This window comes from Drosophila miranda (assembly GCF_003369915.1).
Source record: "Drosophila miranda strain MSH22 chromosome Y unlocalized genomic scaffold, D.miranda_PacBio2.1 Contig_Y1_pilon, whole genome shotgun sequence".
In the NCBI taxonomy this organism is placed as follows: Eukaryota; Metazoa; Arthropoda; class Insecta; order Diptera; family Drosophilidae; genus Drosophila; species Drosophila miranda.
This window is the reverse complement of record NW_022881603.1, coordinates 43,906,257-43,921,069: the sequence shown is the minus strand read 5'-3', so window position 1 is coordinate 43,921,069 and position 14,813 is coordinate 43,906,257. Positions and strand designations below refer to the sequence as shown.

At 40.5% G+C, this 14,813-nt stretch overlaps 6 protein-coding genes across 7 annotated transcripts; 3 read left to right on the top strand and 3 right to left on the bottom strand.

Annotated features, from left to right (window-relative positions):
* Positions 1-77: 77 nt before the first annotated feature.
* LOC117190291 (dynein light chain roadblock-type 1-like) lies at positions 78-809 on the bottom strand. Its single transcript, XM_033395373.1, has 2 exons — positions 488-809; positions 78-413 (listed from the first exon to the last, which is right to left on the bottom strand). Exons 1-2 carry the CDS (start codon positions 506-508, stop codon positions 105-107), a joined length of 330 nt encoding a protein of 109 aa, XP_033251264.1. The 5' UTR covers positions 509-809; the 3' UTR covers positions 78-104.
* Positions 810-3,462: 2,653 nt separating this feature from the next.
* Positions 3,463-10,015, top strand: LOC117190240 (inactive peptidyl-prolyl cis-trans isomerase shutdown-like). 2 transcript variants are annotated; one of them, XM_033395293.1, is made up of 3 exons: positions 3,463-3,797; positions 8,743-9,209; positions 9,276-10,015. In XM_033395293.1, exons 1-3 carry the CDS (start codon positions 3,479-3,481, stop codon positions 9,678-9,680), a joined length of 1,191 nt encoding a protein of 396 aa, XP_033251184.1. In that variant the 5' UTR covers positions 3,463-3,478; the 3' UTR covers positions 9,681-10,015. The 2 variants fall into 2 exon arrangements, with proteins under 2 accessions (XP_033251184.1, XP_033251183.1); XM_033395292.1 differs by lacking the exons at positions 8,743-9,209; positions 9,276-10,015 and adding an exon at positions 4,331-5,070 and having other exon boundaries at positions 3,464-4,264.
* LOC117190290 (dynein light chain roadblock-type 1-like) lies at positions 5,058-5,845 on the bottom strand. Its single transcript, XM_033395372.1, has 2 exons — positions 5,636-5,845; positions 5,058-5,561 (listed from the first exon to the last, which is right to left on the bottom strand). The coding sequence occupies exons 1-2, from the start codon at positions 5,654-5,656 to the stop codon at positions 5,253-5,255; spliced, it is 330 nt and encodes a 109-aa protein (XP_033251263.1). The 5' UTR covers positions 5,657-5,845; the 3' UTR covers positions 5,058-5,252.
* Positions 10,003-10,808, bottom strand: LOC117190288 (dynein light chain roadblock-type 1-like). The gene is made up of 2 exons (XM_033395370.1): positions 10,581-10,808; positions 10,003-10,506 (listed from the first exon to the last, which is right to left on the bottom strand). Exons 1-2 carry the CDS (start codon positions 10,599-10,601, stop codon positions 10,198-10,200), a joined length of 330 nt encoding a protein of 109 aa, XP_033251261.1. The 5' UTR covers positions 10,602-10,808; the 3' UTR covers positions 10,003-10,197.
* Positions 10,809-13,294: 2,486 nt separating this feature from the next.
* Positions 13,295-13,791, top strand: LOC117190302 (inactive peptidyl-prolyl cis-trans isomerase shutdown-like). The gene is made up of 2 exons (XM_033395388.1): positions 13,295-13,437; positions 13,506-13,791. Exons 1-2 carry the CDS (start codon positions 13,382-13,384, stop codon positions 13,702-13,704), a joined length of 255 nt encoding a protein of 84 aa, XP_033251279.1. The 5' UTR covers positions 13,295-13,381; the 3' UTR covers positions 13,705-13,791.
* A 21-nt stretch (positions 13,792-13,812) lies between these two features.
* On the top strand, positions 13,813-14,795 carry LOC117190246 (inactive peptidyl-prolyl cis-trans isomerase shutdown-like). The gene is made up of 2 exons (XM_033395299.1): positions 13,813-14,152; positions 14,218-14,795. Exons 1-2 carry the CDS (start codon positions 13,850-13,852, stop codon positions 14,734-14,736), a joined length of 822 nt encoding a protein of 273 aa, XP_033251190.1. The 5' UTR covers positions 13,813-13,849; the 3' UTR covers positions 14,737-14,795.
* The last annotated feature ends 18 nt before the right edge of the window (positions 14,796-14,813 follow it).

The following is a 14,813-nucleotide window of genomic DNA, read 5'->3' as shown; positions in this document are numbered from 1 at the left end:
GGCTGTGTACAAAGTGAGAAGAATGTTTTACGTGTAAGAAGTTGGATGAATAACAACGTAGAGAAAGGTAGGATCAATTATTTAAAAATTGGAGGAATGACGATTTAGATCCTCAACCTTAAGATGTGTATCCTTTGGATTTTGCACTTGCCATCAGGTGTTAGCAGGACCTCGTGGAATCTAGTACGGACTCGCAACATGGTCAGGAGCTGTGGTGGCTCCATTTTTGATAGAAATGCCTGACACTTTTCACGCAAATTCTCATAAAGACAGGCATGTTGAAGTGCGTCTTGGCGTTCCATTGACGTTTTGATCGGCACACCGGAACGATTCATGATTAATATTTCTTCAACCCCTGGCTTTTCCTCTAAAAGTCGGTATACCTCATAAATATAACTCTTGGTACGCTTGGGCTGTGGAATTGGCGATTAGTTAGTTGAATTATAATACTTTGAGGTCTACACTTGATAGATAGGTATGTGCAAACCTCAGTTTCGGCTGCCTGCATTGTGAGTAGTGTATCTCAGAGCTCTACGCTTTGAGATCAGCTGGTATCTCAAAAATAATGAATTTACTTGTTTAAATCAACTATCGCTAAGCTTGCTACATCATCTTTATTGGTATAATTTAACACTATAAAAAGTGATTAGGCACACACTCCATCTACTCCATCAGCCCATCGTTTGGCACTGACTTTCGTCATTAATAAAACCATTGCTAGAATAATCAACAACAGAATAAAGAACAATTTAAGTCTCATCTTAGCTGCTATCTTTAGTTCCAAATGTTTTCGTACGAAGTCATAAACAGTTTTTGTACTATCAACAATTAACACACACATTTTAAACCATGAAAATGGAATTATGACTGGATTGAATGGAGTAAAAACTCAAATTTAATTAAAAATTTAAAAAAATTTTGTCGGCTAGTTTTAAATTGACCAAAAGGGTATGTCAATGCAAGCAGTTTATTTAAGTGTGGACTGCTGGCTCAACAAAATTCACAAATTTCCGATTTTTGTGGAGAGACCTGTTTGGTGCTGCGCGTTGAGTCTCGCAGACTCTTTTGATGACATAGGTTCGAGACCGCCCGGAGACAAAGACTCAAAATTCAAATTTGATTGCGTTTTTGAAATGAATCGCTGAGAGCGGCGGGTGCCCCTCTATTTGGCCTGGTTAATTTTACAATAATTAATGCCGTAAATGCAAGAGGAGGTAGATTCATTGAACAGGTGGGAATTCGCCTTCGGTGCCCGTAACGGTTATCAAATCCGTGGGAAAACTATCATCCTTGTTTCCCTCCACAATATTTTGGGGGATCTTTCGCCCAGGGCTATTTGGATGGGCTGGATCTTTTAGTTGTTCTAGTTAAACACATAAAAAAGATTTTAATTGCCAACCTGGCGTTAGGGGTTACAGAAATCCAGTCGATTGTGTCATATGTATAGCCGCGCGGATTCAGGTGTTGTTATTTCGAGTTTACCCACCCAACCATGTAAGCACTGCTCTTTTATTCCGTGTTAGTCCTTAAGCCTTAATATATTCTCCTCCCAGTACCCCATTGTAATTACTTTACTCCAATTAAATATCGACTAATCTTCATTGTATTTTCATTATAATAATCATATATTACAGACTGTCCGCGTCTGGCGTTTTGTGAGGATATGCGCCATCGAAGTTACTGAGCCATCACTTGGGAAGTGTGCCGTCTCAATGATTGCACATTATTCAAAAATTCCGAACTTTTCTCGTCAGGTATGTATGACGATGAGAAAATTTAAATGCAAAACTGAAATATTATTATTATCAGCAATCAGTCTTGTTGGTGGCTTATAATTGGTTCTCAATCGCTGCAACGAACCTGCATGCAAGCGGGGGTTATTTAACTGTAACTGTATGTAACAGTGATTAAATGTTGGGTTTTGAAAACAGGGCTTTATTCTGGAGAGCACTTATTAAATTTCGGCACGCGAATTGATGTATTGAGGCGGCCTTGGCATGTGCACCATGCCCCCTTTACAGATTTAACTGATATTAGCCACATGTGCGAAGTTTCTTTGGTAGAGGTTGGTTACCTGATGGGAGGGGCTATGTAACTTTCTTTTATTATACCCGATACTCAAAATGAGTATTCGGGTATATTAGATTTGTGGTAAAAGTGGATGTGTGTAACGTCCAGAAGGAATCGTTTCCGACCCAATAAAGTATATATATTCTGGATCAGCATCAATAGCCGAGGCGATTGAGCCCTGAATGTCTGTCCGTCTGTCCGTCCGTCCGTCTGTCCGTCCCCTTCAGCGCCTAGTGCTCAAAGACTATAAGAGCTAGAGCAACGATGTTTTGGATCCAGACTTCTGTGATATGTCACTGCTACAAGAATATTTCAAAACTTTGCCCCCCCCCCCCCCCCCCCCCCCCCCCACACTTCCGACCACACAACGGGCGAAAATCTGTGGCATCCACAATTTCGACGATTCGAGAAAACTAAAAACGCAGAATCATAGATAACGACCATATCTATCAGATTGCTGAATCTGGATCAGATCAGATAATTTTTAAAGCCAAAAGGAACAAATCAATTTGCAGTGGCTACGCAGCGCCCGACGTCACGGTCAGACTGATTTTCTGTCTCTCTCGCACGCACTCTTTCTCGTGTCGTTTAATATTCGCGGCGTCTGCCGGAGGGGAGCCATACTGACTAAGTATCGGGTATAAATGTAGAGTTGCGGCGTCCGCAGCAACTCACAACGTTCCCCCTCGTTTTATTATTACAAAATTAAATTTTTTAATTACTTTTCAAATACGCAGATAGATTTGGGGCGTTAGAAATGTTTAATGAATTCGTGGTTTTTCATGGTGTCGTTTTATCTATTCGTTCTATGAACTGGCACATCTACTCAGGAGTACTTAAAAGTAGCTAATCGTGTAGAAAAAAAACTTTGTGGGCAGTTCGACCTTTTTCGTTACAACATTTTTTTATTTATATAAAAAGTTCAATAAAAGGGAGTGGCTAAAATTAGCATATCTTGAATCAAAATCGAGAAATATGGTTTCCCATCCTCGACGGAACGATTAACCCATTGTCGCCCAAAGCGGTTTTTTAATATTCCACCAAAAATAAAGAAAATTGAATCATTTTGGCGCTGTTACAGTGAAAGATATTGTGTGTGTGTGTTTTTTTTTTGTAATTTCAGAGAAAAGATTTACAAACAGTATTATTTTTCGCAGTTTAACTCAATTTGTTATTCTGTTTAATTAAAGAGGTCATAAGTGTGCAAAGGTCGTTTTTTCATCGGTATATAATTGGTATATTTCTGAGGGTGTCACTGCCTAGCGCGCATTTTTGTAATTAACCCAAACAAGTTAAAGTTGGGAAAAAGTGTGGAAAAAATGGAAGATAATTTTTCATATATCCCTCAAATGCTCAAGGAACCACTGCAGCTTGGGTAAGCATCGAAATTTGATACATTTGCACAACCATGTGCTGCCTAGACGCTGCCTCTTACTCTTCTAGAAAACTCGTTGGCTCTGGCTCACAATTTGAGGTAGAACAGTCGCCATTTGGGGCTGGCGATGATGATTTTAATGTCGACGAAATGGAAGATTGTGATAACGCTCCAGATGTTGATGAAGAAGAGCTCGCTTCTCCATCGACCCAATCGTTCGAGGAACTCAAAAAATTGATGGAGCCGATCAATGAGAACATTTTTAAGAGCATCACACGTGAGGGGCACCAGGGCCGAGGTCTGGTGCCAGACAAGGCACGTGTCGCCGTGCGCTATAGTGGTTATTGGGAAGGCGAGAGTTCTCCTTTTGATTCCTCATTGATGCGCCGAACTAAATTCTATTTTGAGACCGGTGCAGGTTGCGATGTGCTAGAAGGCCTCCAGGCTGCTGTACTTACCATGCGCCCATATGAAAAAGCCGAATTTATTATATCCTATAAGTTGCTATTTCACGAGATGGGCTGCCCGCCGCGCCTTAAACCACGTTCAGATGGACTTTTCAAAATCGAAGTTCTTCACTTCACATTGATCGGGGACTCAGATGCCTTCGCGTCAATTGCCGCTGTGGATCGGGACAAGTTTGCAATAGTTTACCCCAAGGCATTAGACATGCACATGCATGGCAAGGACTGTGTGAAGCGCTTTCGCTACCGCAACGCCGTCACTGCCTTCGAGCGGGCCGTAAGCTCTCTAAACTATTGCCGTCTAGCCAATGATGAGGATGAGCGCAAGCAAATCGCTCTGTTGATCACTCTCAATGTAACTATGCAACTTGTAGCGTCGTGGCTCATCCCCACTGATGTGTTTTTTTTTTAACTTTTCCAGCAAAACTTGATGATCTGCTACAATAAATTGCATAATCCCAAACGCGTGTGCATTACGATGAAAGCCTTGCGGCGTCTCACTGAAAATAAGCCTTCCTGTAAGGCCCTCTACCAGGAAGGTTGCGCCCTGTCCGCCTTAGGCGAATATAAGGATGCTCGGTGTATATTTATGCAGGCTCAAGCCAAGAAGCCCGATAACAATGAGATCAGTGCTAAGATTACTGACCTGGACAAGAAAATCAAAAAATACAAAGAGGCATCTCAGGACATTTGGACTCGTGCGTTGTCAGGCCAGAAGTTTAAAGAAGTAAAGGATGAAACCAAATGTAATCCCAGTGTTGAAGAACTTGTGAAGGAGCTTGAGACTTCCGAAAAATCGTCGGTGGCACTTTTGCGGGGTATATAAACTCGGACATTGTAATGTTATCCAAAATGGCCAAGGAGCACAAAATGAAACTAACGGTGTCCCCTATTGACGAGAATGACTTGACGTTGTCCAAGCTAAATCTGCACTGATTCGGGCACTGTTTCCCATTGAAGGATTAATCCATTTAAATAAACAACAGACAACCAAATTCAATATTTTACATTAGTTCTAGAAGAACTTAACGTTTATGTTGTACATACTGAAGAGTATGAAAATGAAATGTGTTTTATAAATACGAGTACAAGAATATATTTACTTTCTGTTGGTCAGAAAATGTCATCTGTTTTTGGAATATATTTTGTTTTTAAGCTGAAGCTCTGAGGACTATTTATTACTTATTTGATTGAATTTATATTCAGGTAGTCACATAAATGAACAGTTTGTTGTGTTTGGGCTGTGTACAAAGTGAGAAGAATGTTTTACGTGTAAGAAGTTGGATGACTAACAACGTAGATATATGTAGGAGCAATTATTTAAAAATTGGAGGAATGACGATTTAGATCCTCAACCTTAAGATGTGTATCCTTTGGATTTTGCACTTGCCATCAGGTGTTAGCAGGACCTCGTGGAATCTGGTACGGACTCGCAACATGGTCAGGAGCTGTGGTGGCTCCATTTTTGATAGAAATGCCTGACACTTTTCACGCAAATTCTCATAAAGACAGGCATGTTGAAGTGCGTCTTGGCGTTCCATTGACGTTTTGATCGGCACACCGGAACGATTCATGATTAATATTTCTTCAACCCCTGGCTTTTCCTCTAAAAGTCGGTATACCTCATAAATATAACTCTTGGTACGCTTGGGCTGTGGAATTGGCGATTAGTTAGTTGAATTATAATACTTTGAGGTCTACACTTGATAGATAGGTATGTGCAAACCTCAGTTTCGGCTGCCTGCATTGTGAGTAGTGTATCTCAGAGCTCTACGCTTTGAGATCAGCTGGTATCTCAAAAATAATGAATTTACTTGTTTAAATCAACTATCGCTAAGCTTGCTACATCATCTTTATTGGTATAATTTAACACTATAAAAAGTGATTAGGCACACACTCCATCTACTCCATCAGCCCATCGTTTGGCACTGACTTTCGTCAATAATAAAACCATTGCTAAAATAATCAACAACAGAATAAAGAACAATTTAAGTCTCTTAGCTGCTATCTTTAGTTCCAAATGTTTTCTTACGAAGTCATAAACAGTTTTTGTACTATCAACAATTAACACACACATTTTAAACCATGAAAATGGAATTATGACTGGATTGAATGGAGTAAAAACTCAAATTTAATTAAAAATTTAAAAAAATTTTGTCGGCTAGTTTTAAATTGACCAAAAGGGTATGTTAATGCAAGCAGTTTATTTAAGTGTGGACTGCTTGCTCAACAAAATTCACAAATTTCCGATTTTTGTGGAGAGACCTGTTTGGTGCTGCGCGTTGAGTCTCGCAGACTCTTTTGATGACATAGGTTCGAGACCGCCCGGAGACAAAGACTCAAAATTCAAATTTGATTGCGTTTTTGAAATGAATCGCTGAGAGCGGCGGGTGCCCCTCTATTTGGCCGGGTTTAATTTTACAATAATTAATGCCGTAAATGCAAGAGGAGGTAGATTCATTGAACAGGTGGGAATTCGCCTTCGGTGCCCGTAACGGTTATCAAATCCGTGGGAAAACTATCATCCTTGTTTCCCTCCACAATATTTTGGGGGATCTTTCGCCCAGGGCTATTTGGATGGGCTGGATCTTTTAGTTGTTCTAGTTAAACACATAAAAAAGATTTTAATTGCCAACCTGGCGTTAGGGGTTTCAGAAATCCAGTCGATTGTGTCATATGTATAGCCGCGCGGATTCAGGTGTTGTTATTTCGAGTTTACCCACCCAACCATGTAAACACTGCTCTTTTATTCCGTGTTAGTCCTTAAGCCTTAATATATTCTCCTCCCAGTACCCCATTGTAATTACTTTACTCCAATTAAATATCGACTAATCTTCATTGTATTTTCATTATAATAATCATATATTACAGACTGTCAGCGTCTGGCGTTTTGTGAGGATATGCGCCATCGAAGTTACTGAGCCATCACTTGGGAAGTGTGCCGTCTCAATGATTGCACATTATTCAAAAATTCCGAACTTTTCTCGTCAGGTATGTATGACGATGAGAAAATTTAAATGAAAAACTGAAATATTATTATTATCAGCAATCAGTCTTGTTGGTGGCTTATAATTGGTTCTCAATCGCTGCAACGAACCTGCATGCAAGCGGGGGTTATTTAACTGTAACTGTATGTAACAGTGATTAAATGTTGGGTTTTGAAAACAGGGCTTAAATTTCGGCACGCGAATTGATGTATTGAGGCGGCCTTGGCATGTGCACCATGCCCCCTTAACAGATTTAACTGATATTAGCCACATGTGCGAAAGTTCTTTGGTAGAGGTTGGTTACCTGATGGGAGGGGCTATGTAACTTTCTTTTATTATACCCGATACTCAAAATGAGTATTGGGGTATATTAGATTTGTGGTAAAAGTGGATGTGTGTAACGTCCAGAAGGAATCGTTTCCGACCCAATAAAGTATATATATTCTGGATCAGCATCAATAGCCGAGGCGATTGAGCCCTGAATGTCTGTCCGTCTCCGTATCCAGACTTCTGTGATATGTCACTGCTACAAGAATATTTCAAAACTTTGCCCCCCCCCCCACACTTCCGACCACACAACGGGCGAAAATCTGTGGCATCCACAATTTCGACGATTCGAGAAAACTAAAAACGCAGAATCATAGATAACGACCATATCTATCAGATTTCTGAATCTGGATCAGATCAGATAATTTTTATAGCCAAAAGGAACAAATCAATTTGCAGTGGCTACGCAGCGCCCGACGTCACGGTCAGACTGATTTTCTGTCTCTCTCGCACGCACTCTTTCTCGTGTCGTTTAATATTCGCGGCGTCTGCCGGAGGGGAGCCATACTGACTAAGTATCGGGTATAAATGTAGAGTTGCGGCGTCCGCAGCAACTCACAACGTTCCCCCTCGTTTTATTATTACAAAATTAAATTTTTTAATTACTTTTCAAATACGCAGATAGATTTGGGGCGTTAGAAATGTTTAATGAATTCGTGGTTTTTCATGGTGTGGTTTTATCTATTCGTTCTATGAACTGGCACATCTACATATGTATGTCCTCAGGAGTACTTAAAAGTATCTAATCGTGTAGAAAAAAAACTTTGTGGGCAGTTCGACCTTTTTCGTTACAACATTTTTTTATTTATATAAAAAGTTCAATAAAAGGGAGTGGCTAAAATTAGCATATCTTGAATCAAAATCGAGAAATATGGTTTCCCATCCTCGACGGAACGATTAACCCATTGTCGCCCAAAGCGGTTTTTTAATATTCCACCAAAAATAAAGAAAATTGAATCATTTTGGCGCTGTTACAGTGAAAGATATCGTGTGTGTGTTTTTTCTTTTTGTAATTTCAGAGAAAAGATTTACAAACAGTATTATTTTTCGCAGTTTAACTCAATTTGTTATCCTGTTTAATTAAAGAGGTCATAAGTGTGCTAAGGTCGTTTTTTCATCGGTATATACTTGGTATATTTCTGAGGGTGTCACTGCCTAGCGCGCATTTTTGTAATTAACCCAAACAAGTTAAAGTTGGGAAAAAGTGTGGAAAAAATGGCAGATAATTTTTCATATTGCACTCAAATGCTCAAGGAACCACTGCAACTTGGGTAAGCATCGAAATTTGATACATTTGCACAATCATGTGCTGCCTAGACGCTGCCTCTTACTCTTCTAGAAAACTCGTTGGCTCTGGCTCACAATTTGAGGTAGAACAGTCGCCATTTGGGGCTGGCGATGATGATTTTAATGTCGACGAAATGGAAGATTGTGATAACGCTCCAGATGTTGATGAAGAAGAGCTCGCCGAGGTCTGGTGCCAGACAAGGCACGTGTCGCTGTGCGCTATAGTGGGAAGGCGAGAGTTCTCCTTTTGATTCCTCATTGATGCGCCGAACTAAATTCTATTTTGAGACCGGTGCAGGTTGCGATGTGCTAGAAGGCCTCCAGGCTGCTCTACTTACCATGCGCCCATATGAAAAAGCCGAATTTATTATATCCTATAAGTTGCTATTTCACGAGATGGGCTGCCCGCCGCGCCTTAAACCACGTTCAGATGGACTTTTCAAAATCGAAGTTCTTCACTTCACATTGATCGGGGACTCAGATGCCTTCGCGTCAATTGCCGCTGTGGATCGGGACAAGTTTGCAATAGTTTACCCCAAGGCATTAGACATGCACATGCATGGCAAGGACTGTGTGAAGCGCTTTCGCTACCGCAACGCCGTCACTGCCTTCGAGCGGGCCGTAAGCTCTCTAAACTATTGCCGTCTAGCCAATGATGAGGATGAGCGCAAGCAAATCGCTCTGTTGATCACTCTCAATGTAACTATGCAACTTGTAGCGTCGTGGCTCATCCCCACTTATGTGTTTTTTTTTTAACTTTTCCAGCAAAACTTGATGATCTGCTACAATAAATTGCATAATCCCAAACGCGTGTGCATTACGATGAAAGCCTTGCGGCGTCTCACTGAAAATAAGCCTTCCTGTAAGGCCCTCTACCAGGAAGGTTGCGCCCTGTCCGCCTTAGGCGAATATAAGGATGCTCGGTGTATATTTATGCAGGCTCAAGCCAAGAAGCCCGATAACAATGAGATCAGTGCTAAGATTACTGACCTGGACAAGAAAATCAAAAAATACAAAGAGGCATCTCAGGACATTTGGACTCGTGCGTTGTCAGGCCAGAAGTTTAAAGAAGTAAAGGATGAAACCAAATGTAATCCCAGTGTTGAAGAACTTGTGAAGGAGCTTGAGACTTCCGAAAAATCGTCGGTGGCACTTTTGCGGGGTATATAAACTCGGACATTGTAATGTTATCCAAAATGGCCAAGGAGCACAAAATGAAACTAACGGTGTCCCCTATTGACGAGAATGACTTGACGTTGTCCAAGCTAAATCTGCACTGATTCGGGCACTGTTTCCCATTGAAGGATTAATCCATTTAAATAAACAACAGACAACCAAATTCAATATTTTACATTAGTTCTAGAAGAACTTAACGTTTATGTTGTACATACTGAAGAGTATGAAAATGAAATGTGTTTTATAAATACGAGTACAAGAATATATTTACTTTCTGTTGGTCAGAAAATGTCATCTGTTTTTGGAATATATTTTGTTTTTAAGCTGAAGCTCTGAGGACTATTTATTACTTATTTGATTGAATTTATATTCAGGTAGTCACATAAATGAACAGTTTGTTGTGTTTGGGCTGTGTACAAAGTGAGAAGAATGTTTTACGTGTAAGAAGTTGGATGACTAACAACGTAGATATATGTAGGAGCAATTATTTAAAAATTGGAGGAATGACGATTTAGATCCTCAACCTTAAGATGTGTATCCTTTGGATTTTGCACTTGCCATCAGGTGTTAGCAGGACCTCGTGGAATCTGGTACGGACTCGCAACATGGTCAGGAGCTGTGGTGGCTCCATTTTTGATAGAAATGCCTGACACTTTTCACGCAAATTCTCATAAAGACAGGCATGTTGAAGTGCGTCTTGGCGTTCCATTGACGTTTTGATCGGCACACCGGAACGATTCATGATTAATATTTCTTCAACCCCTGGCTTTTCCTCTAAAAGTCGGTATACCTCATAAATATAACTCTTGGTACGCTTGGGCTGTGTAATTGGCGATTAGTTAGTTGAATTATAATACTTTGAGGTCTACACTTGATAGATAGGTATGTGCAAACCTCAGTTTCGGCTGCCTGCATTGTGAGTAGTGTATCTCAGAGCTCTACGCTTTGAGATCAGCTGGTATCTCAAAAATAATGAATTTACTTGTTTAAATCAACTATCGCTAAGCTTGCTACATCATCTTTATTGGTATAATTTAACACTATAAAAAGTGATTAGGCACACACTCCATCTACTCCATCAGCCCATCGTTTGGCACTGACTTTCGTCAATAATAAAACCATTGCTAAAATAATCAACAACAGAATAAAGAACAATTTAAGTCTCTTAGCTGCTATCTTTAGTTCCAAATGTTTTCTTACGAAGTCATAAACAGTTTTTGTACTATCAACAATTAACACACACATTTTAAACCATGAAAATGGAATTATGACTGGATTGAATGGAGTAAAAACTCAAATTTAATTAAAAATTTAAAAAAATTTTGTCGGCTAGTTTTAAATTGACCAAAAGGGTATGTTAATGCAAGCAGTTTATTTAAGTGTGGACTGCTTGCTCAACAAAATTCACAAATTTCCGATTTTTGTGGAGAGACCTGTTTGGTGCTGCGCGTTGAGTCTCGCAGACTCTTTTGATGACATAGGTTCGAGACCGCCCGGAGACAAAGACTCAAAATTCAAATTTGATTGCGTTTTTGAAATGAATCGCTGAGAGCGGCGGGGGCCCCTCTATTTGGCCGGGGTAATTTTTCAATAATTAATGCCGTAAATGCAAGAGGAGGTAGATTCATTGAACAGGTGGGAATTCGCCTTCGGTGCCCGTAACGGTTATCAAATCCGTGGGAAAACTATCATCCTTGTTTCCCTCCACAATATTTTGGGGGATCTTTCGCCCAGGGCTATTTGGATGGGCTGGATCTTTTAGTTGTTCTAGTTAAACACATAAAAAAGATTTTAATTGCCAACCTGGCGTTAGGGGTTTCAGAAATCCAGTCGATTGTGTCATATGTATAGCCGCGCGGATTCAGGTGTTGTTATTTCGAGTTTACCCACCCAACCATGTAAACACTGCTCTTTTATTCCGTGTTAGTCCTTAAGCCTTAATATATTCTCCTCCCAGTACCCCATTGTAATTACTTTACTCCAATTAAATATCGACTAATCTTCATTGTATTTTCATTATAATAATCATATATTACAGACTGTCAGCGTCTGGCGTTTTGTGAGGATATGCGCCATCGAAGTTACTGAGCCATCACTTGGGAAGTGTGACTTCTCAATGATTGCACATTATTCAAAAATTCCGAACTTTTCTCGTCAGGTATGTATGACGATGAGAAAATTTAAATGAAAAACTGAAATATTATTATTATCAGCAATCAGTCTTGTTGGTGGCTTATAATTGGTTCTCAATCGCTGCAACGAACCTGCATGCAAGCGGGGGTTATTTAACTGTAACTGTATGTAACAGTGATTAAATGTTGGGTTTTGAAAACAGGGCTTAAATTTCGGCACGCGAATTGATGTATTGAGGCGGCCTTGGCATGTGCACCATGCCCCCTTAACAGATTTAACTGATATTAGCCACATGTGCGAAAGTTCTTTGGTAGAGGTTGGTTACCTGATGGGAGGGGCTATGTAACTTTCTTTTATTATACCCGATACTCAAAATGAGTATTGGGGTATATTAGATTTGTGGTAAAAGTGGATGTGTGTAACGTCCAGAAGGAATCGTTTCCGACCCAATAAAGTATATATATTCTGGATCAGCATCAATAGCCGAGGCGATTGAGCCCTGAATGTCTGTCCGTCTCCGTATCCAGACTTCTGTGATATGTCACTGCTACAAGAATATTTCAAAACTTTGCCCCCCCCCCACACTTCCGACCACACACCGGGCGAAAATCTGTGGCATCCACAATTTCGACGATTCGAGAAAACTAAAAACGCAGAATCATAGATAACGACCATATCTATCAGATTGCTGAATCTGGATCAGATCAGATAATTTTTATAGCCAAAAGGAACAAATCAATTTGCAGTGGCTACGCAGCGCCCGACGTCACGGTCAGACTGATTTTCTGTCTCTCTCGCACGCACTCTTTCTCGTGTCGTTTAATATTCGCGGCGTCTGCCGGAGGGGAGCCATACTGACTAAGTATCGGGTATAAATGTAGAGTTGCGGCGTCCGCAGCAACTCACAACGTTCCCCCTCGTTTTATTATTACAAAATTAAATTTTTTAATTACTTTTCAAATACGCAGATAGATTTGGGGCGTTAGAAATGTTTAATGAATTCGTGGTTTTTCATGGTGTGGTTTTATCTATTCGTTCTATGAACTGGCACATCTACATATGTATGTCCTCAGGAGTACTTAAAAGTATCTAATCGTGTAGAAAAAAAACTTTGTGGGCAGTTCGACCTTTTTCGTTACAACATTTTTTTATTTATATAAAAAGTTCAATAAAAGGGAGTGGCTAAAATTAGCATATCTTGAATCAAAATCGAGAAATATGGTTTCCCATCCTCGACGGAACGATTAACCCATTGTCGCCCAAAGCGGTTTTTTAATATTCCACCAAAAATAAAGAAAATTGAATCATTTTGGCGCTGTTACAGTGAAAGATATCGTGTGTGTGTTTTTTTTTTTTGTAATTTCAGAGAAAAGATTTACAAACAGTATTATTTTTCTCAGTTTAACTCAATTTGTTATCCTGTTTAATTAAAGAGGTCATAAGTGTGCTAAGGTCGTTTTTTCATCGGTATATACTTGGTATATTTCTGAGGGTGTCACTGCCTAGCGCGCATTTTTGTAATTAACCCAAACAAGTTAAAGTTGGGAAAAAGTGTGGAAAAAATGGCAGATAATTTTTCATATTGCACTCAAATGCTCAAGGAACCACTGCAACTTGGGTAAGCATCGAAATTTGATACATTTGCACAATCATGTGCTGCCTAGACGCTGCCTCTTACTCTTCTAGAAAACTCGTTGGCTCTGGCTCACAATTTGAGGTAGAACAGTCGCCATTTGGGGCTGGCGATGATGATTTTAATGTCGACGAAATGGAAGATTGTGATAACGCTCCAGATGTTGATGAAGAAGAGCTCGCCGAGGTCTGGTGCCAGACAAGGCACGTGTCGCTGTGCGCTATAGTGGGAAGGCGAGAGTTCTCCTTTTGATTCCTCATTGATGCGCCGAACTAAATTCTATTTTGAGACCGGTGCAGGTTGCGATGTGCTAGAAGGCCTCCAGGCTGCTCTACTTACCATGCGCCCATATGAAAAAGACGAATTTATTATATCCTATAAGTTGCTATTTCACGAGATGGGCTGCCCGCCGCGCATTAAACAACGTTCAGATGGACTTTTCAAAATCGAAGTTCTTCACTTCACATTGATCGGGGACTCAGATGCCTTCGCGTCAATGGCCGCTGTGGATCGGGACAAGTTTGCAATAGTTTACCCCAAGGCATTAGACATGCACATGCATGGCAAGGACTGTGTGAAGCGCTTTCGCTACCGCAACGCCGTCACTGCCTTCGAGCGGGCCGTAAGCTCTCTAAACTATTGCCGTCTAGCCAATGATGAGGATGAGCGCAAGCAAATCGCTCTGTTGATCACTCTCAATGTAACTATGCAACTTGTAGCGTCGTGGCTCATCCCCACTTATGTGTTTTTTTTTAACTTTTCCAGCAAAACTTGATGATCTGCTACAATAAATTGCATAATCCCAAACGCGTGTGCATTACGATGAAAGCCTTGCGGCGTCTCACTGAAAATAAGCCTTCCTGTAAGGCCCTCTACCAGGAAGGTTGCGCCCTGTCCGCCTTAGGCGAATATAAGGATGCTCGGTGTATATTTATGCAGGCTCAAGCCAAGAAGCCCGATAACAATGAGATCAGTGCTAAGATTACTGACCTGGACAAGAAAATCAAAAAATACAAAGAGGCATCTCAGGACATTTGGACTCGTGCGTTGTCAGGCCAGAAGTTTAAAGAAGTAAAGGATGAAACCAAATGTAATCCCAGTGTTGAAGAACTTGTGAAGGAGCTTGAGACTTCCGAAAAATCGTCGGTGGCACTTTTGCGGGGTGCCTATATAAACTCGGACATTGTAATGTTATCCAAAATGGCCAAGGAGCACAAAATGAAACTAACGGTGTCCCCTATTGACGAGAATGACTTGACGTTGTCCAAGCTAAATCTGCACTGATTCGGGGACTGTTTCCCATTGAAGGATTAATCCATTTAAATAAACAACAGACAACCAAATTCAATATTTTATATTAG